We start from the raw sequence: 22,584 nt of genomic DNA on the forward strand, positions 1-22,584 counted from the left end.
GGTAAAAATTCATGAGGAGCGTAGACTTTTCATGAATGGTGTGTAAAATAATGAGAACAAATTGGTTTGATTTTGGTTCTTATAACAATAATGAAATGAATTGTAGTAAAGTCATGACAGATGAATACTGGTTTGAGTTAATAATGACGTTTGGTCACAGCGAGGCATTTTTTCGGCCTAATTTTAGAACGGATGTTGTTAACTCTTACATTTCAGTGTGAAATGAAATCAGGAAATGTTCCTCCGTTCATGGTCATCCTAAACACTTTTATCTCATATTGCGGCATTATGTATTATGGGAACATGAGACTTTCTCCTTTAAAATGAGACATGTACACACACACACACACACACACACACACACACACACACACGCACACACACACACACACACACACTCTATAGACTGTCAGTCACATAAAGCAGCTGAGAGCGATGTAAAAAAAAAAAAAAAAATGACGTCTTGTGCAGCCCATTTTTTTCACATTCATCCATCTTGAAAATGCACCAGTAATAGCAACAAAGTGGTTTTTCCCCCCAAAATGAAGTTTTACTTAATCAAATCAAGGGTCAGAGAAACATATCTTCGCGTGAAAAGGACAGGACACATCAGGGTTAAACCGATTACGTCCTGTTAAACAGGCATTTCAGAGTCTCCATCTCAGACACATTTTCCTGCCTTTTCCAGTAATTTTTGAAAGCCTTCAAGCTGTAATAAAATATCACTTTTTGTGCATTTGTGCATTAAACACTCTTGGTCTCATTGCATTTTTCTGATGATAATCACATTTCCCCCGAACCCTCCCCCTGGTCTATTCCCATCTCCCCTTTTAAAGCACTTTGCTCCTGTTTCAGTGAAGATGACACTGACTCGGGGGGAGGGAGGGGAGGGGAGGGGAGGCTGCAGGAGGCTTTGGCGAACGGTTCCAAATGGAGAGCTTTAGCTGGGGCCTTGTTCTGCAGGTTACGTGGCGTCACGTCTCATTTTGACTGAGCGGGAGAATACCCCCCCCACACCACACCACCACCACCACCACCACCGCCCTCTCAGGGACCCTCGTAAAGTGCTCTGATGCTTCATAATGCAGATCATTACCCAGAATGCTGCGGAAGACCCCAAGTCCCCACTTAGATGCGGAGCCTCCCAGAGCCCCCGTCGTGTTATGGATCCCTGCAGATCCCCTGCAGACGCTCTGATTGTCCATTGCTGCCCGCCGTCGCCTTGCCAGCACCGGGGTTTATTGACACTAAGTTGCCCCCACAAGGCGATGTTAATACGTACGACAAAGACGTTTCTTTTCCTCTGTGTCAACCTGAAGGTGCTTACAAGCCGGAGGTTATTGAAACATGGAGTCATAAAGCTAACAGAAATATGACTTAAGATGCGATTGCACCAGGTGACCGATGCACGAGTGCGATCAAGTCATAGGCGATGATTTCACAATGAGAACAAGCGGCTGTGAAGCAGAGAGGGAGGCGAAGGCCTGATGAGGCTCCCCACTGCTGCAGACAGTAGGGGTGAGGTGATTGGAGCAGCACGCAGTCGCAGGTTTGACTCCAGCCTTTTCTGCATTCCCATTGCCGGGAAGTGAAACTTGTTCTTAGGCGTTGATCTCAACCAAGCTTGTTGGCATTTTTCTGTCTCTGTTTCTTAACATTAGGCTGGCTAGCAAGCTATGTAGCACAAGGTTTTCACATGACAGTAATATCATCTGTTAAGTGAAAATGGATTCAATGTCTACATATGATATAGAACGATACAGTACGGAGCCCAGCAGTAACACCTGATCAGAGTTCAGGAGCGTGAATGCTTCTGGAGGGGATTTGATATGTGGAAGATATCAGATATTTTTGAGGATACAATCATCTGGGCCTCCATCGCATGAGTATTCACACTGTCCTCAAGCAATCATTTATTCATCCACACAATTAGAAGGAACACAGCCGCCGCTTTATTAACTCTTTCCCTACCTGGCCATTGTTGAGCGAGCACAAAGAGGGCTTCAGGTGTTGAGAAAGAGAGAGAGAGAGAGAGAGAGAGAGAGGAGGAGTGGATTTAATGAAAGCTCTGGCATCTGTATCCGATCCATCTTGTCAGTGTTGCACCACCATCGCTGCCCCAAACCAAACCCCCAGCATGCCTTGCCAGCCACTTTAATTACTTTTCCTTTTGCGTGGAATGGCGACCCGCAGAATTGACAGACAGGTGCAGCGATCCTGATTAATTAAAATAATAAAGACCGGGAGAGGACTGGGAGGGGGAATATCAATGTGTGGACATCTTCTCTTGATGGGCAAGCGGTGAGGGGACGTCAGACTGGGGCGGGAACATTGATTTGCTTTGTGACAACAGGGTGGCCTTCGGGCTTGACAGGGCGATGTGGAAGAAAGAGTGAGAGTAGGGGGAGGACGGGGGGAGGTGGGGTCTCACTCACATCCTCAGGGCCTCAGTTCAGCTCCCAGTGTGAGGACACGAAAGCCCTCGGTGCCTCAGCAGCTGCAGTGTCCCGCTCTGAAAACACTGGTGCCATCACACCTATCAACATGAGATGGAGTTAATAAAAGACCCCTCCTGGGATTCATCAGCTCTAATAGCCATACATTATTTCACCAGACAAAGGAAACATCTTTCTGAATGATAAGCCCAGAGAGAGTGTATGCTTTTTGTCCTATCACCTCCTCTTTATACACTGATACCACGTAATGTTTGTGGAAGGTGAAGTGGACACAAGATGGGATTAAAATACTGAGAAAAGATGTGTTTGTTAATCAGGGAATATGGCCACAACACAGATTTTTATTAGCTTGAGTTCACATCAGATCAGCTGAATACATGGATGTAAACTATTGTCACAGAATAATCACTGAAGTTGTTATTAGCTTCATGAAGTAATTCATCTGTTTTTCCAATGAAATTCTGAAAATGATTGTAAGTGTGTACACTCTCTTCATAAGAAAATAACTCATCCTACAGCCATATCACTTACAGTGATCGTATCCTTCTCCCAGCAGCATCACTTTTCTAAGGGAACCAAGTTCATCTTATACAGTACGTCAGCGTTTAATCCAGGGCCGGCGAGGGGACGCTCGCAGTAACATCCACCCATATTGTGGGCTGAAACCTGAGAAGTGTAAGTTTGTGTGTGCGAAAGCTGACCTGCAGTGCCCACATCCTCAAGCTGACACTTTAGAGCTGCTCTGTCTCAGCTGAGCGTGTCAGAACAACAGAGATGTGGAAAAGACCGGCATGTTTACCACCTCTCTGTGAAATCAAATACAAGCTGCTCGCAGCGGCCCGGCCTTGTGAAAGCAACAGATTGAGTCACTCGCAGCTTCAAAGTTGCTCTGATGCACGGCGGAAATGTGCATGTAAAAGCCTCTTAAATGCCTCTTTGATTTGTTTTCACAGGTCAGTGCAGATATTGGTGTGTAGCACTAATGTACTGAAAAACTGGCCAACAGATTTTCATGTGTGCAATCAAGTTTGGATTTCACAGCAACAAAATATGCCTACGAAGTCAAATAAAATGACATTTGACTCTGCATTGAACTGGTAGAGGGTGGTACTGACGTGCTCTCAGGGGTGTCTCTCTAATGCTGACAAAAAAAAAAAAAATGTTTCACAAGGGAAACAGTGTTTTTTAACAGTGGTGAATACTTTGTTATACTAAGGGAAACATTGCACATTTTAATCCACTGGTTTATTTGAAAGCTTTAGTTACTTGTTACTTTACAGATTATGATTTTACACACAAAACTTATGATGACTACACAATTTGATGCACTGTTGAGCCGATCAAGTCAGTCAAGTTGTTCAAAACTGCTCCATTTCAACTAATTACATCAGCAAAATGCAACTGACACATTACTGCATCACTGATGAGAATCCAGTAATATACTGTAATATATACAGTAATAATATAACGCTGACTGAGGCCCATTTTTGCATTGTGAGTACTTTTCGTTTCACATTTCACAGTACATTTTGCTCATCATACCCATGCACTCAGTGACACTTTCAATCCAGGACATTTACTTGTAATGGAGTGTTTTACTGCTACTTTTACTTGAGTAAAGGATCAGAATACTTCCACCTCTACTGCCTTTTAATCACTGCATTTGTCTAACAGCTGTAGTTCCAGTTTTAGATCCTTAAAATTAAGATTTTAGACACAAAACATGTGATCAGCTTCTAAAATTGATGCATTCCTGCAGAATAAAGTACTCAAATACACACATGTATATGTAACTGTGTGTCTATGACCTCCTCCGTGCTTGTTGCCATTTCTCTGATGCTTTCATGAAGGTATTTGTAACCGTTTGTCCACTTTGACCCCCACCAACATTAAAATTCTGCTTACATGTTAATGTCTGCTTTTACTTTTGCTGCTTGAGTGTGTTTTCCTGGTAATCTTCCTGCAGTTTTATTTAAGAAAATATGTTAATGCTGGACTTTTAATATGAAAAAGTGTTTTTACATCGTGGTACTGCTATTACTCTAGAAGAGGATCTTAAATATTTCTACCACCACAGGCCCTTTGGATAACTCTCCACCAAAGGCGTTTTTTGTGACAGGTCTATGCCGTCCATGCTGACTGGTGTCCTCCCAGCTGTAATCTTTGTCAGATATGAGAGGTGTGCATTGGTAACTGAGAGCACTATACGCCACCTTATGGACAAATAAGGCTTAGCATGTTCAGTGATGCCACTTTTCATGTTGACTGAGCTGAGAGCAGCTGTACAGGATCATGATGACTGATGGTAACCAGCGACTGCTTTAGAATAAATGGATTTTTTTCCTCATGCACGGAGCCTTTTTTCTGCTTCAGTCACTTTTTCTTCTTCTCTCATTCAGGACAATTTCTTACTCAGTGGCTACTTTAAGATGACTCCAAGATTATTAATGAATGTCAGAATCTTGTGACTTTTGATGACATGTATGTGACATATTTCATCAGTGAAAAGAAAGTTTAATGAGTATTTGTTTTTATGCTACACAAGCTGCAAACTGATTTTTTTTTTTTTTTTGTAAAGTCTGAATGAAACACAAAACCAGAATTGCCATACATCAGGTTTTCATAATCAAGTTCCACAGTTTTGCTCTTTAACAAAGAGATGATACCATACTATAAAAGAGAAGAAATTGATTTTCACTGTGCTTATTAATGCAACAAAGTCAAAAGCTCTCAAAGCAGCTGGCTATTTGATATATTCATAATCAACTGCACTGATGTACTGTGTAACGGTCCTAAACGGCGATGGATCTGGCAGGAAATGAAACAAATTCGATTGGCTTTCCGCGTCGTGTCTGAAGATTGGCTGCTTTGTTTCCTTTTGATTGGTCAATTAAAAGTGTGCTTCCACTTTCAAAGCCTGGACCCATTACAGAAAGTAATTTCAAGAGCCAAGCTGTTTGCCCTGCGCTGTCTGCTACGAGGAATTCCCTCTCCACTTTGGCAAAGTCAGGCCGAGGGAGAGAGAGTTGGTAATATTAGCTCCCGTTTTATTGAGAGATCCATTAATCGTAGCCTTCTGCCGCTGACCCTTTGACCCAAGCTGACCTCTGGACATCATGTTACCAGCCGGGCAAACTGCAGTTAAAGCCAGCAGGGCACACACAGCTCCCCTAAAAACTAATAACAATTTTCAACTCGCTGGTTTGTCTCTTTTGGTTTACATTTGTCCAACTTCTCACACCAGTACTTGTTATTATTAGCGAGAACAGTGTTTCCTTTTCCCTTGATACTTTATTGTATTTTTCTGTGTTTTAAGGGCCTGGGTGGTCCAGAAACTTCACCTCGCCAAAGTTTCACTAAATCGCAATTAATAAATGTAAGTAATCAAAGATTAAACATAAAAGTATGACACCTAAACAAGACAACTTAAATCCAAGAAGCAGTGAGGTGGTCTTTACTGGAAAAGCTTTATTGTTTCACTGACAAGGAAGCATTAAGGAATGAGCAATGCACTGCTTGTTGATCTTCTTGCTGATCATTTACTTGAATTAACAATAAATTTTCTAACAACTTTCAATATCCAAAATGTCGACTTGCCTCATCAGCTCTGCGTCGTGTCCTTGTCTCTTTTATTTAACATACAGAGTGTCAGCAGTCTGAAAGATGACAAATCCTTTTCCAGAGAGCTGCTTGAGAGCAAAACAAACATTAAGGCAGCACGAGGACGCATGCATTAGGCGATGGAAAAACGTCCAGACAGGTGGGGTGGGGCTATGTACAGTAATATACCCCATTAAGTATCCTACTCATCTAATGCTACCATTAAGTATCCATGTCTTTAGCAGGAGCGTAGAATTTCATTGGGATAATCCTGACATGACTCCGAGGATTGCGTGAACATTACGCTAATAATATATGTCGACAATGTGAACCTTTATAGAGGAATATGGGAGCTATTTCATTTCCAGCTCCTCGACAAGCTATTTTCGAAGATGATCGCTGAATACATTTATTGCAGCTTTATGATGGGTCATTTAGGAAGTATCATTCCTGCAGTACTTTACAGAATCTCTTTATCAGCTGTCGAGCGCCCCACAATAGAAGACTTGTGTAACTTTATATACGCCTTTGTCTGATGGCTACATAAACTGCACTCTACCTGTTTTTCGACAGCCGAGGCCTGGGCCCAGGACAGGCGTTGAAAGCAAATACCTGATTGTGTTAGTGTCTCCCCTTTAAGCTGTTGTCACCTAGCTGACCGATTATGGGCAATTACCTGCTCTGTCGGAATCCTAGCCGAATAGATTGAATTCAGATTGATTTTCGCCCAGGAAAGAGGAGGGAATTTAAAGCCTTTTTTAATTGGGTATTTGGTGTGTGCTGATCTGAACACCGTGGCCTTCCCGAGGGATCCTTTATGGGCCAATAATGGCATTGGAGTGGGGGGGTGCTGCAGTCTCGTCTGCCGACTCCCTCCCAAGGCCATAACCCTGCATTTGCTCTGAGTGCTTTTCTATTATGCATTGATAGTTGAGCATCAATCAATAAGAGGGGAAACAGAAAACCCAGCGAAACCAACTTCTTAAGTGTAAAATGCCTCTTAATACCCGGGGCCTTTCAAACAACTTAACCTGGACGCTTTTTACCCTCGCCCTTCCTCCCTCTGCTCTTTGAGGGACACTTACCGGCGCCTGGCGACACAATGTTTTATTTAGGAGGGCTGGAAATGTGCAGCTCTCAGGTGAAAATGTACCGCAACCCTCTGGTTATACTTCAGCAATACATCACTGGATGTTTGCAGGAACAGAAACAGAGGCACGGAAGTAAAACAGATGATTGCATTTCCATTAAATTTACACGTTTTGGTTTTCTCCCGCCCTGAAAAACGATTCTAAAAAAATATGCATATATCAGCAACATAAAATAGGTTGTGGCCTTTTGTTGACTTGGCTTGTTTGATTTTGCAGCAAATCAAAAATAACCATCCTCAAGGATGATAAGGTCAGCAGAAACCCAGTTGATCATATTATGGATGTAGCATGTCTTGAAATCAAATCCCATAAATGATTTAAAGATGATGCTAAAAAGATGGCTTCTTTATGTGAACTTTATGCAGTTGAGAGAAAAAGAGAAGGCAACAGAGTCACCTTTCACATGACCAGTGCCCCGCTTCACTCAGCTAGGACGATTCCGGGAAGGAAAAGGGGAGAAACTAAGTCTAACCCGCAGATAAGAGGGACGGCGGGGATCGGACCCCCTCAGTGGAAGAGATAAGAGGGAGACAGTCACAGCAATGGCCAGCCACATAATACACAAGCCCACCTCCAGCCGTCTAAATCTCCCATCAGCACCAGTCCCCACCGGCCCTCCTGTCACCACTAATGCACCTTTTCCTATAGGACGAAGCCCCAGATGCAGTAAGGTTATCTGGGGCTTTGCAGGATTTCTCGGAATTGGCAAGTTCACCTTTCCTTTAGTCCAGATGACAGGAGATGATACAGTTGGGGGGGATCGATTGTTGGTCGCACTGCACATCTTAGTTTGACATTTTCGATCTTCGTCAACCGCTGATTGCTGTTTTTACATACCACCAGGTTAGGATGTAAACTGTGGATCATTAAAAAAAGATAATTAAGCAACAGGGTGTTACACAACATCAGTGTGAAGGAAACTGGTACAACTCTTTCGTCCTTGGTGCCAATGTGGGCCTAAACACACCAAAGAAAACATTTCTTTGTGTCAATTATCCCAATAGAACAAAACACATTCTAATGATCAAATCATTTTGTAATCAGTGTTCAGCAGAGTGAAAACCATCAGTGCCTGCCTTTTAAAATCACCTTCGCCCCTATTAAGAGACAAATATTAAGCTGGTTGGGGGAAGGTGTGGAGGGGTTATGCATAGATAGCATGCCCCCAAACTACTTTGGTTACACAAACTTTGTTTTTGGCTTCAGTGCATCAGAGCCCTCTCCCTCCGTCTGCCATCTGCTGCTGAAGAATCTGTTTCACTCGATGAGCCAAGCCCAGCCTTTATTGGTCCTAATGGCACTATCAGCTGAGCCGCCAAACCCAATTACCTTTTAAAAAGGGAGGCCACCCCAGCTAATCATGGCTGCCTAACCTGATTTGCCTGTGATGAAGAGACGGGATAAAGAGCAGTTAATGGAGGGAGAATGATCTCACAAATACAAAAAACTCAATTCATTTCTCCGGGAGAGCAATCTGTCCGATTCAGCGGTAATGGAGTGGAGATTCATTAGTCCTCGGGCCTTAGTAGTAGCACCGTCCCCTTATCAACTGAATGACAAAAGAACATTCAGGGTGCTCCTCTTATACACTTCATGTCATTGAGAAGACACCTAGAAATATCACTGTATTGGTTATGGATATCGAAATCGGGTGGTGTTTCTGCATCTTTTCAATCCCACATCACATCGAGCTAGCGAGCACAGAAAAATTAAAGATAGTGGCTCCAGTTGTCAGTTCTTAAATGGGAAAAGACTTGAATTCATTGTAATTAATGCCAAATGCAAGAGCGCAACATTTTATATTTCTCTTTTTTACTGAGGCAATAACTGGACTGGAACGATTCATAAATCTGTTCTTATACTGTTTGCTCCTCACTTGTGTGATAATGCATGCATATTTAATACACTGTTTCCAAACATTTAGTAACATTATATTACTAGTAATGTGATGGAGGCCAGCTTTTTATTATGTTGAACCAGTTTTGAGCCAAAGGAGTTACTATCAACTGTGTATCCAGTCACAGAAACCACTGCCTCTGGAACAAAACAAAGACCTCTAGGACTGAAGTGTCTGTTTGCCAGGTTTGATTGCTGTCCACACCGCCTCTCAAAGGTCTTATCATCCAGCATCCAGGCATAACTGGAGCTACGTGTCAGCCGAAGACATCCAACATCCGCTCTGTGCTCCAGCAGACTCCAGTCTGATTCACACGCATTTTCCCTTGATGATGTAAGTGACGCACATGAATGACCAATTGATGCCAAGAATGTCGTGCAGGGGATGAATGACCGAGAGCATGGGCCGAAAGGCAGAGATGACCTGACCCCCAACCCTGCTGAATCCACACACCACTGCAGCTCCAGCTTGGCCTGGCCCAGATATGATCCAGAGGACGTCGGCTAGATGGGGCATAGGGCCATAGCCAGGGTTTGCAGACGGACATTAGGCCAAAGCCAGAGTTAAAATCCTATTAGTTTGAGTTGGGAATCGGATTATCGTCGTCGAGAATCACTCGTCTGGCAACTAGGGTCTAATTTACGCCAATCAACGGCAATTATTGAGGGGAAGGGAGCCCCTATTAGAGAGCCTCATCCACTTAGTCTAATGAATGGGGAAGATTCAATCTTGGCTGTGGAGATGCATTGGAGAGCTGCAGCTGAACGCGACTGCACCAGCAGGCTAAAGAAGAGCTGCTGTTATTTATCAATGGTGGGGTGCTGTCAGAGCAAACATGCGTTAGCCATGGGGCGCTAGGCTCTGGTTTCTGATGGTCTGTAGGCACTCTGTCCAGTAAAGCGGTTAGTGTAGCTCTCTACAGCCCATTATGTGTATATCATACTTGGAAAGACATGTGCTTGTGTGTGCATCACGTGTTTAGCCTGGAGAGCTGGATGTTTTATTTCTCATCGTAAATCATAAACTTGGAGGTCTATAACGTTCACTTTGGAGCACATTCGCCGCCCAGACTGCACTCACTGGGTATGAACAAAATACTGTGAATGGCATCACATGTTCCAAAAATTGTCATGTTTTCCTCTCAGATGTTTTTATTTTTACATTTTATTTTTAAATTTCCACTCTTCAGTTTTTGCGTAACTATCTGAGAACAAAGGGCATTTTCTCACACTGCTGCAGCTGTTTGTGGAAGTCTTTCATAGCTGAATAATAACTGCGCTTGTCACCTACCCAAACCTGGTGACTCATATCACTGTGGCATGTCAACATCATTCACCAGCACGAGTATTTGCCACTGAAAGCTTCCAAATATTTGAATGAATCAGGTCATGTGAAGTGTGTAGTGTGAGTTTGTGCCGTAGACTTTAGTTTTATCTCCATTCTTACACTGCCCTCTGCTGCTACAAAAGCAAAACACATTGTGTGAATGTCAGTGGCAGCAGAACCACACATTGTATTTCAATAATATTCATAAGTAAATGGAATTTGGTGGACTTAAAAATTTGGACAGTGGTAACAGAGAGCCTGTTTTTGCTCTGTTGATCATAATTTTTGTGGTGGGCGGAAGCAAAAACCATGGAAGACTGATTCACATATTCATCATGCATATGCAATTGGTTGTGGGTATCCCCAAATTACATCAGATCCTGTGTGTCATGACCCCTTGCATGCTGCCATGATCCAGTGGTGCCTGCATGTAAATGCATGTAACATAAGATAAAATAAAAAAAGGTTCCTGAGTTTGATCATGATGGCGGTGTCCTGAAAATCTCACCCAGGGGGGAAATTCCACTGCCTTTAATGGCTTTCAGTTGGTGTTTAGCTTTTCCAAATTTGTGACAAGGTGCAGATGGGTTATTAATAACAGCAAATATTTCCTGAGTTGAAGGTTTCACTTCCGATCGAGGCTGTTGTGATTTTTCCGTGCTGAACAAACAACCCCACATTAGGTTTAATCTTCTCAATTTCGCCATCATCAATAGTAAAATTTGTGTCTACTTCTTGACCCTTTTAACTTATTTCTATTTGTAAAACAATTCAGAAAGGTACTCATGTCATCTTTTACTCTACTCTTCCTCTAAAATCTTTCATATAATTGTTACCTGCAAGCATGTTAACAATGAACTAAGTAAAGAGATCTCTAATAGCAAATAGAAGAAAAACCAAAAAAAACAACCTGCTTCTCTTCCAGCTTCATTAATGGGAAAACTGAGCTGTGGTTAAAGTCATGCACTCAAAGTGTGACTCATCTTTTTCCTTTATCTTAGCTGCTTATGGGAAGATTAACAGGAGGATGGAGCGTGCTAACTCATTTCAGACCACGTCCTTTCCCTTTTCAAGTGTGACTGATCAGAGAAGTCAATTCAAACCTTGTCCCTACAATCTGCGTGGGGGTAAAACCATATTTGTTCCTGTGGTGACCTTCACTTCTCGCTGACTGTGGGCTGCTTGTTCCATTTTACTTTTATGCTCTCGTAATTGCTAATCATTGCTCCCAGTGAGGGTACTTCATGGTTCAAGAGGGACGAACACTGAGGCCAGTAGCTTTTCATAATGATCCTTTAACACACATGAAGTTTCGATTCTGGTAGTCGCCTGTACACAAACAATGTCAAGCCCCTAACCACAGGCAGCCGCCCCCTCGCACGCAGAGCTAAACCATACTCATGTCATGTTGCTACTGTAGTACATACAGAAATTAGCCGGAAAATATATATTATCAAATATCCAGCACCAGTAATACCAGCTATAGCAATCATAATGGGGCACTGGACTTACCTTAAAGCAGTGGTTCTCAAACTTTTTTATCATGCCCAGAAGACCAAAAAGTTCATGCGTCTATCCTAACCCATAAAGAGACAAACAGAACTGAGAGAGCAACAAATAAAGAAGCAGCTGACTGAATTTTATTGAGGTGAAGGAAATGATTCAGGTCAGCACAATAGCATTGACAAACTCTTGTTCGTTTTCTATTTTCCTTACATAAATCCTGCTCATTCACTGTAATTCCACTCAACAGTTCCCCCCCCCATTCATCCAGTGGCTCTTTGGGGCCCACCCCCCAGTTTGAGAAATACTGCATTAATCAGAATCAGAATTGGCTCTATTGGCCAAGTATGTATGTACATACAAGGAATTTGACTCCAGTTTAAAGGATCAGTTGAACATTTTGAGTAATAAGCTGATTTTCTTGGTTTTTCTTAGTCAGATGAGAAGATCGATCCCACTCTGATGTCTGTACAGTGAATGTAAAGCTACACCCAGCAGCCGCTTAGCTCAGACTGGCATAAACACTGGAAACAGTGAGTCTGAATCTGTCCAAAAGTGACAAAAACCATCTACCAGCACCTGTAAACCTCACCAATTAACATTATATACCTTGTCTGTTTAATCCATACAGAAGCTCAAGTATATAAGGGACATGTCGAGGTTTGATGGGAGCTTGTGCTGTAGCACATTTCTCAAGGCTTCCTGACAACTTCATCGTGAGAACAAGAGTCCAGACATTTCTTCTTTTATGGGTTAAACAAACAAGATATGACTAGTTAATTAGTGAGCTTTAGAGGTCATGTTAGGCAGATTTTCTTAACTTCAGGGAGAGTCAGGCTAGCTGTTTCCACTCTCTGTGCTAGGCTAAGCTTTGGCTGGTGGCAGACATGAAAGCCCTACAAATCTTCTCATCTATCTCTCAGAATTTTAATGCATATTCTAGCATATAAACAGTGCAAATCACAACTTTATTGTGACATATCAAGGACAGGATCAATGATGCACTTCCTATTTCACTGTCTCACTTTCTGGCTGCATACTGGTGTTTATTTAGGGTGTTTTAACTTGTCAGCAAAACAAAATAATTATGTCATCATGATTATCATCAGCCAGATACATTGTCTGCTGTTTTTACAGTGAAAATACCTGTTAAACAAAATACAAGTGTCCCATGACCTGCCTTGTCATTTTATCACCGTCCGAGACAATGCCTTGTCTATTAATAACAAAAGCAGGAGAACGTAAAAACCTGCCAAAACTATCAGTGTGAGGTGAGCACACAACTATTTTCAGTGATCTGGAGGTAGGGAAATTCCTAAAGCACAAAACCAGTCGCTCAGAGAATAACAAAAATAACTCTGCTGAAGGCATTGAGTTTGTTTTGTCTTAGTGAAGATGCAGACAGCGAGAGTAGGAGTATGATCTCCGTCAGCATATGCACGCCTGAGAGTGAGAGGAAGCTGCCCCTGCATGTCGATATACCGCAATTGTCAGCACGTCAGCAGGGGGTGGTAGGTAAAAGAGGAAGCCCCTTTCAAATGCCTTGCACTTAATATTTTCACTGTAGTCTCACTGGAACCAAACCCTAATGTAAGCATATTTTTGCCCGTTGACAGCTTCAAGGGCCAAAAAGTGACTTGACATGGGTCAAAGGTGCAAACATATCAGGAATAAATGATGACACTCCATCATAACCTTAGCAATAGTTTTTGTGTTACTTATGCAGAGATGAAAAGGGTCAAATGATGCAACAAAGGCCCCTTTTTTATTTGAACTCATACAGAGCCTGAGGGCCCTCTGTGCTGGGTCAGAGCCACTGATTGGCTTTATGTCTCCCAGAAACTTTTGCTTAGAAAAAGGATTTGAGGAGTTCTGCAATGGCGTATTAGTGTATAGGTCGGGCTGGTGCTGATAGGATATCACAAAAAACAAAATAATAATAATAATTCAATCTCTCTTATGGGACATTTAAAGCGCTTTTGGGGGCCCTCTGGTGGCCAGGGGGGCTCTAAGCAGTAGCTTATGCGTCCCTCTGTTTTCTCCAGCGGCTTCTTCCACCTTTTTCCCCTGTTAAAAGTGTTTTTTGGGTTGTCTTCGCCTACAACAGCCAATATTCAGCCATCAACGCCTTCTGGTCGACAGGGACGGGCGGTTGCTCGTCGCGTGCCGTCATCAAACCTCAAACACCAGCGCACGCGCGTTAGACACGCCCCTTGTTCCGGGAGGCTCGTGTGTGACCGTTGTGATCCCGAAGCAACTCAACACGGTCTTGGAAGGTGAAATTTGTTTGTTGTTCGTTAGCATACACTGAATTGGGACGGCGAATTTAGAAGCAATTTCGGGGATGGTGGGCTGGTAAATTTTGCTTTCATAGATTTAGGTTAGCGTGACGTGACATGCTTTTAAGTAGAAGTAACGTTAACGGTATGTAAGGTCTGCTTTTAAGTAGCGGTATTATTTTGTCTTAAACTCGATTTAAAACCGTGAAATGGAAGCGTTTTACGAGGTAAAACGCATATCTCCGACGTTTTACTTGGTATAACACTAGCTAGCTATGTTTACTAGTTAGCTGTTCGACAGTTAGAAGAACAGCTAACTAGCTAACACAGCTAGCTAGCGTTAGCTAACTATCAGTATCCTTTTTTTTTTTTTTTTTTTTTACTGTACTGTAGAAAGTGTTATACGAGGCGTTTCAGCAAATCCTCCGCCCACTGGCGAATATTTGTATTGTTAACATATTTTAGAATATGGATTGGATTAAGTAATTGCTTGCTAACCATAACTAGTTACAGCTGGTCATGCTAGCTTAATCAATGGACGCCCTTGAACCCTTTTAAAAGAGTCTTTAGACCATGTGCGTTTGTCAGTATCATTCAGTTTTTTTTTTTTGAAGCGTGGCTACATGCTCTTTTTTGTCACCCTGTAATTTCAGGATGTTTCGTACTGATGGATCATGTCGAGGTTCCGGAAGAGCCTCTTTTCCACAAATCCTCAATAGGAATTTCCCTCCAACACCAGGACTGACTGTACCATCTGAATCTCTGTCTACCTCCAGTGCTCCTGGCTCTCATGTCTTTGGCAAACAAATGAAAGGTATGTTAAAATTACCAGTGATAATTCATCCAAAAGCTAATCCAGATGATATCTTCCAGGCTATATTCATCCCCTTTGAGGTCTGGTTTCTGTTGCAGCCAAATGCAGAAATCTATGTTGGTTTAAATTTTTAACTTGCCCTTTCTACACTTTCACCGACTAAGGTCCTGCTGTCAAGCCAAAAGTGTCACTTGAAAGGCTGATTGACAGATACAAGAAAGGTGAGGTGAATGCAGTGGCTTTGCTCAATGAGCTTGCCCAGACTTTGCTGTTCCACCTGGAAATAAAGGAGACGGTGACCACAGGTAAAGCTCCTCAGCATCTGCGCATTCATATTAACTTCAAAGATCAACACTGCTGTTACTGATCCATGAAAGCCTGTTGGTTAGTTATAGTTGATAATGTATGCAAAAGACTTCTGTGCTGCCTGTTTTCAAAATTGTAAGTTTTTGATTCCCGATGACTTCATTCGTCGTTAGAATTATTAATCATCACAGAAATGCAGAATTACTTGTTTCAGGACTGCAACAAACAATTATTTTCATTATTGATGAATTTAACAATTATTTTTTATGATTAACTGATTTATCACAGAGTAATTTCAGCTCCAGTTTGTTTGTATGAAGAGTTATTTCAATTACTTTATCAACAGACTCTGAGATTTTAAACACTGACTAGATGTTTAAAATTAGTCAAGAGTTTTAGTATTGTGATGTTTTCTCATATAGAAAATTGACAATGGTTAGCTATTCTTACATTATATACAGTAAAACAGAGCAAAATGTATCAGTATCTCCTACTTGGCTCAGGAAGATAAATTGTTGGTCCAGTGGCCACATTTGCTATCCCAAAATTCAGAAGTCTGTGTTTTCATACCAAGCAAATTCTACATCTGCTGATTCCACTTCTTTTGACTCGCTGGTTGAAGGCTCCAGCCAGTGAAGTCAGCTTTTCTAAAGATTGGTTAGGATGAAAACCTGCAGGCTCTCAGCTCCTGAAATTACTCCAAAAATCTGGCTGCTTACTCCTCATAGTAGCTTATTAAAAAAAAAAAGTAACAGAAGACACATCAACAATCAACAACCAGAGCTGAGGATTTGTCTCCAAACAATTTCTCAACTCTTGTTTTCTCAGGCAACACATCAGGGCTGTATTTTGCCTTTTGTGTGGTGATTGATGGGGTCGAGTACAAGACTGGCATGGGGAAAACCAAGAAGGAGGCTCGATTCAATGCAGCGGTGCTTACTTTGGAGGACCTGCTGCCCACCTTGGAAAGTCTGGACTCCCTCCCTGTAGCATCAGGTTAGGGCACTCTTTGATCATTGTGATGTTACAGTGCATGTCATTATAATGTGGTGAGCCAAAACGAGACTCAAGTCTGCTACAGTGAAGATTTGATGTTATTCTTAAAGGTTATCATTTTTGATGAAAAGAAAATCAGGAACACATATTAACATAATCCATGATGAAGGTGGTTTCCTGCTACATTTAGAAATTTCTGAGAAAAATCAGATGAAAAATAACTGAGAAATAAATTACTGGAAGCATTCGAAATGTTCAGAAGGGCACGGAAATCACCACTTAAAGGAAATACTGGATAGACACTATTTTAACTACTTTATGTAACCTTACCTTACAACCTTAGAATAGTAAAGATGATGCAGTCAGTTTAAGCAAACCTGTTTAAAAAAACTCTTACAGTAGAGCTTAGTGTCTTACAAGTTTGCCCTTTATTCGTTTCCGTGCATGTTTTTTCTTCAGGTGTCCCTCCACTACTGCCGGTAAAAGAGCAGTCCTACATCTCTAACATCTCTCCTTGTCGAGCTATTCACGGTAATTCAGAATTTCTTTGTGACTCTCGTTCTCTCCATGGCAGCACAGAACACTAACAATAAGAATTTAAACCTTTTTAATCAGAAATACAGAAGCATGTTGCATTTCATTGTACGTGACACACAACAGAAGAATAAATGGATGTTTTGAATATGACTGCTTAGCAGTAAAAACCTTCATCTCCTGCACTCCCTGCTCGCATTGAAGTGATTCTAAAAGAAAACATTTCCTCTGTCATATTAAATCATGGAAACATAGAGCAAAGCAAGGAGTCACAGTCTCCATGTGAAGATGCTGCTTTCCCTCCTCCTCAGCCTTTCTCTCTCCTATACTTGTTCACGTATGATCTGAGAAGTGAGAATAAATAGAAAAGGCACAGCCAAAACAAGCTTCTCCTCCATTGTCAAAAATGAATCTTGAGGAGATTACTCTATGACGCATAAAGCGGAAATGCAGGGTATATTGCGCAAACACATGCTGCTGTAGAATATACATATCTTTCTGTGTCTGAAATGAGAATGCCAGTTTAATATGTTTTTCTTAATTTTTTGGTGTTCAGAAACGAAGAATTCCATCAGCGTCCAGATTGTACACGCTGTGCGGGATAAAGTCATTGAACTGATGAACAGCCACCCAGAGTTCTCTGCCTGTGCAGGCACCACAGCAGCGTTCGTCATGCAGACGTGTAAGTGAGCTCTTAGAAGGAAAACATTTAGAGGAATCATAGTCAAAAGGTTGGTCATTAAACAGCTTCACAATAGGTTGTTTCATCTGAAATTACTTTGTCTGATTGTGTGGTTGAATCGTTGTAGTATGTACAAGAGTAAGGTAGTAGTTCATGGTACTTTGTTCACTGCATTATGTATCTGTATATGATACTACATGTTGTATAAAAAAGGAACACTGCTGTATTTGTTGGTCCATCAGGTCTATTCAGAAAAGGAAATGTCATTCCTCAACAAAAACAGAATGCTTGCTCCTAAACTGCAGGTGTTACGGTCTGTTCAACAGTTGGGTGGCCACAAGTTGTGTAAGCTGCATTTACCGCTGTCCAAACTCTTCTCTACCTCTAGCTGGTGGATGTGAGGTGGTTGCTTTTGGCACTGGGGATTTAAATACCAGAAAGAGTGCCTCGTCCAGTGGGCGGATTGTGCATGATTCACATGCTGTGGTAACTGCAAGGAGATCACTGATGAGGTCAGTTGCAAACATGACCCTGTGTGATTATCCTTTGACGCAAGTGTTAATGCATTTAACAGTCAATTATTATGATGCTTAACAATTATTTGAAGCACAGAGGTTTCAAAATCAGTTTTTAACACCAAAAAGAATAATAATACATATGGAAACCTTTTCACTTTGAACAAATCATCCTGCAAGTAATGGAAAACACTATTTCATGAAGGCGTTCAAAATTAACACGAGTTGAAGCGCCTTCAAACACAGAGAGATTTGTATCATGTAGTCACAGAGATGACTCGTGTTGAATGTGTGCCTTTTGCCAGTGGAGTAAGTTTACATAGACACACGTCGACCACAGAAGCCTACAAATGTCTCTGAGAGTGACTCGCAATGTGGTTGAATTTCCTGTTGTTCTGTTAAGCAGTCCCACAATGCTGATGGTAGTGCTGATTACTGCACAGAAACCGAATACAGATGGTTTAAAAAATGAATGCCTCTCTTTTACACATCCCCCATAACCACTAATATGATTCAACAAATTACACTGTCAGTGTAGGTTTTCACCTCTAGATGCAAGTACCGCACTTATGCACATATTTCAGGTGTGACATAATGAGCCATTCTCACGCTGTGCTGTCAGGTTTCTGTACCGGCACCTGTTGATGTTCTTCAGCAAAACGACCAATCTGACGGAGAGGTCGATCTTCCAGCGGAGCAGCAGCAGCAGCAGCAGCAGCAGCAGCAGCCTCCTCAGCCTGAAGAGTGACACCACCCTCCACCTCTACGTGAACCAACTTCCTAAGGGTGCCGCTCAGCTCCCTTCCAGGCTGTGAGTGTTTGATTATCGGCTTCATCCTGTTGAGGGACTTGCATCTATTTTCTCACGAGACACTGACAGAAGGGGATGCAATGGTTTTGAGTAAGGGAGGGGTCATGACAAACAGTTAAGTCTTTCCATGAGCCACAAAAATTTGGGTAAAGTAGAATGAATAATATTTTTTTCCAAGTGCAGTGCTTTCAAAAGCCTTTCCTCAACTCTGTGCTCTATTCTCAGGTGCCTCAATCCGCTCTCCATTTCGGCATGGCAAGTTAACAATGAGATCAGCCTACACCTGTCAGTAGAGGGCAAGGTGAATTTTAATACTGCTTGTATGTTAAATACAGCAAAAGTTAAGTTTTGTATTTCTAAAATGTGTCATGGAGTCATAATAGAAGTGCCATTACAATTGTCCTGGTACCATCACTGCATATCAACAAATTGATTTTTCTTTTAAAGGTGTTCTCAGTTTTCTCGTCAGCCTTTGATCACGCTGCTTCCAAGGTAGTCAGCATGTCCTCCACAGACAAGCTCACTCAGTGGCAGGTGCTAGGATACCAGGGAGCCTTGCTCAGCCACTTCATCGAGCCCATCTACGTCCAAAGCATCCTCATAGGCAAGTCAACAAGTTAAATCTTGCTCCTGAGGCTGAGATTATCAGGTTTTTTAGTATTAGGGAATTTAAAGGCCTACACTCTCTTCAAAGTGTCTGCTACCTTCTGTTAAAACCGGACCATGTTGGCTATACTACAGTTTGTTTTAAGAGCATTGCCTTTAAATATATCAATGCAAATGACTGTGAAGAATCACTCCAGGGTTGGTGTTAGGTCAGACAGTGTAGCAGAATGATAAGACTCCCTGATTTGTGCTCTTAATCAGCTTTGCAGAAGAGTTGCAGTTCCAATGTGTTTCCCCGTTCAGTGAAGACCTGTCACTTAATTGTGGTGGTTGCTTGCAGGGATGAAAGCACTCTTCTGTAAAGGAAAGTTGTGTGCTGGATTTACACAAGACAAACGAGAGCATCTCGTAATTAATTATTCATAATTATCGGAAACCAAGATCATAGTTGAAAAAAAAATTCAATGAATCACCCAGACCTACCTGTACGTAGGTATTTCCTGACAGATACTAACTTTTAAAATCTTAAATCCTACAGGTGACTCTGGCTGCAGTGATATCCGTGGTGTGGAGATCTCTGTTTGCCAGCGTGCGGAGGGGGTCACCTCCCAGCTGCCCATGTTCTACTGCATGATTAGACCTCACATCAGCCTGGTGCCTTCTGTGGCTACCAACAGCAAGGACAGTGGCCAGTTGACCTACGGTATTAACTGGAGCGAAGGAGACAGCTCCCTGGAGGTTGTGGATGGCCTGGAGGGCAAGACTATAGAGAAGTAAGGATGACTGTATAGGAAGCTGGCAGTGGGGCAGTAGGCACCAGCTCTACCTTCGTAGTCTGCATTTGGGTCCTAGCCTTTGTATTCCTCATTTCCCTCTATACACACACTTAACTAAATTATAAACGATAAATGGATGATAATTGGATGACAGTCATTTCAAGGTTGAAACGAGGCAGCCTCATGGGCAGGTTACCAGCCATGAACTGTGAGAAGTCTTTAGCATGTTCCCTCATCAAAGCTGGGATTTATTTACTTAAACTTCCTGCTGTTATATATTGTAGGTCTCCCTTCAAGAGTGGCTCTGCTCTGGCAAGCCGTCTTTGCAAAGCAGCAATGCTGCACCGCTTCAAGTTGGTGGCCAAAGAGGCCCAGAGGCAGGACCTGCTGGCCACAAGCTCCTACAGAGAGGCAAAGGTAATCTCAACAGGTCCTCTCCACACCTATGTAATGTTTACCAAAATAACACATGACAGCATTGACATGCAGCATGTAATACATGCATTAGAATTGAGATATGTTGCAACACCGATCCACTGACGTTCACTTTATTTGTTAAGCAAAAGCAGACCCTGCATTTTGAAATTAATCAATAGATTTACAAATAGCGTAATTCCCAGTTTCCAGTTTGAAAAATGATTTTGGTTGGGCTGTACTGAATAGGTTGTTACTTTCAAGCTTCATTCGTAATGTTTGTATTCTTATTCTAAATCGACATTTGAATGCTGTGCTTTTTAGGGTTAAAGCCCTGAAGGGGCAGAACCCTGATGTGTTTGTGTTGGTTCGTTATTATTATTAAGACCAACGGCTCAACTTTCCATAAGCTGGAATTAGCTAGAAACTTGGAACTCGGCCCATTAACAGAAAATAATGTGCAAGTGTGTCCAAAAAAACATAAGCCTGATTAGCCAGATGGTCATGCTGTAATTAAGGCCCAAAAATTCAATTTTGGAACAGTGACACACCTCACATGCCCTCTTAGTTAGTCTGGTTGACTTGAAATTGGACACACAAGTCCACCTTGATGTGCTCTACAAAAAAAAACAGTAATGGCAATCGAACTCAGTATTTCTCTGTAGGGGTCGTTGTTATTCATACTGCCTCTATTGTTGTTTTGTCACTGAAGAGGATGGCGAAGCCGTACCAGGAGGCCAAGAACGTGCTGAGGGCGTACCTGTTGCAGCAGGGCTTTGGGTCCTGGCTGGTCAAGCTTTCAATTAGTGATAACTTCAGCAATTGAATAAAAACACAATGCAGAAAAAGGCTACATTCTGGAGGCATTTATATTCTAACATGGTAAAAAACTAAGTTTAGTTTGCAAGAAGCACTTGTGGGATTTCACCATCCTGGCTGTAACTTTCTGTTAAAGTCAATCTCCGCTCATGTTTTAAGAGTAATTTGTTTTTGTGAGAGGAAGGCAATACTGTATATGTGTATAAAGTGCCTTTTTTTTTTTTTTTTTTTAAACTAAATAACTTGCGTTGCAACCCTCTGTGGGCCTTTATTAGGGTAATAGTTCTACTTCCCTCTGTTGATGGACAGCATGCCCTATTTACATTGTTTAACTGTTTAAAATAGAAGTTTCTGCTGTTGTCTATTATGGAAATGACAGTTTAGAATATACGGCCCAAAATGTTTGCATCATACGTTTGAACTCTGACTTTAAACTCCTAAGGGCTCTTAGGAATGGCAATTATGTTATTGTTATATAAAAGATGAGTGAGTTTGGTCTCACTAAAGATCCTGTCTGTGTTTTCATCTCCTCGGGGGAAAAAAAATTTCATTTTTGATGCTTATTCTGCAAGTTGATGTAACACTTCATAATGTGTGTGTAGATTCCCAGTCATCCAAGTCAGTGTTATCCCAGCAGGGTTGAATCTGAATGTCTCTCTGCTAATAGGTACACTTACATAGAGTACTCACATAGTACTCACATAGACGCCAAACATTTAACAGTCTACGCCCACTGAATAAAAAATATATTAAAAAAATATATATATGTTGAACATTCATATTTTATGCCAGCCAAAATGTATTAATAATGGGCATGCCTTCATTATTTAAACATGCTGTGGTAAAACGAACTTTAAATGATCACAGAGGTACGTAAGGAGAAGTAAGGGAAAAAAAAGTAGAGAAGAGGCTCTGCAGGCAGTGTGAGTCACTAACCTTTTCCTGGAAAGGTGAACCTACCAAAGGCAGCAAAGCCAAAACTTGATCCCTTAGCTCAAATAGACAGGTTTTGGTTTTTGCAGTCAAAGAGTTCTTACATTTTCTCTGTCTCTTGTGTACAGCTAAGATTTTTGTGAGCAGTGGTATGGGTAATGTGCTG

The 22,584-nt window shown here is 41.8% G+C and overlaps 1 protein-coding gene across 1 annotated transcript; it reads left to right on the forward strand.

Annotated features, from left to right (window-relative positions):
• Positions 1-14,886: 14,886 nt before the first annotated feature.
• adad1 (adenosine deaminase domain containing 1 (testis-specific)) lies at positions 14,887-21,492 on the forward strand. Its single transcript, XM_076739786.1, has 13 exons — positions 14,887-14,894; positions 14,989-15,026; positions 15,191-15,331; positions 16,161-16,328; positions 16,788-16,859; positions 17,419-17,544; positions 17,933-18,056; positions 18,682-18,870; positions 19,096-19,171; positions 19,318-19,474; positions 20,015-20,249; positions 20,537-20,669; positions 21,379-21,492. Exons 1-13 carry the CDS (start codon positions 14,887-14,889, stop codon positions 21,490-21,492), a joined length of 1,581 nt encoding a protein of 526 aa, XP_076595901.1.
• The last annotated feature ends 1,092 nt before the right edge of the window (positions 21,493-22,584 follow it).

Source organism: Chaetodon auriga, chromosome 9 (genome assembly GCF_051107435.1).
Source record: "Chaetodon auriga isolate fChaAug3 chromosome 9, fChaAug3.hap1, whole genome shotgun sequence".
Classification (NCBI taxonomy): Eukaryota; Metazoa; Chordata; class Actinopteri; order Chaetodontiformes; family Chaetodontidae; genus Chaetodon; species Chaetodon auriga.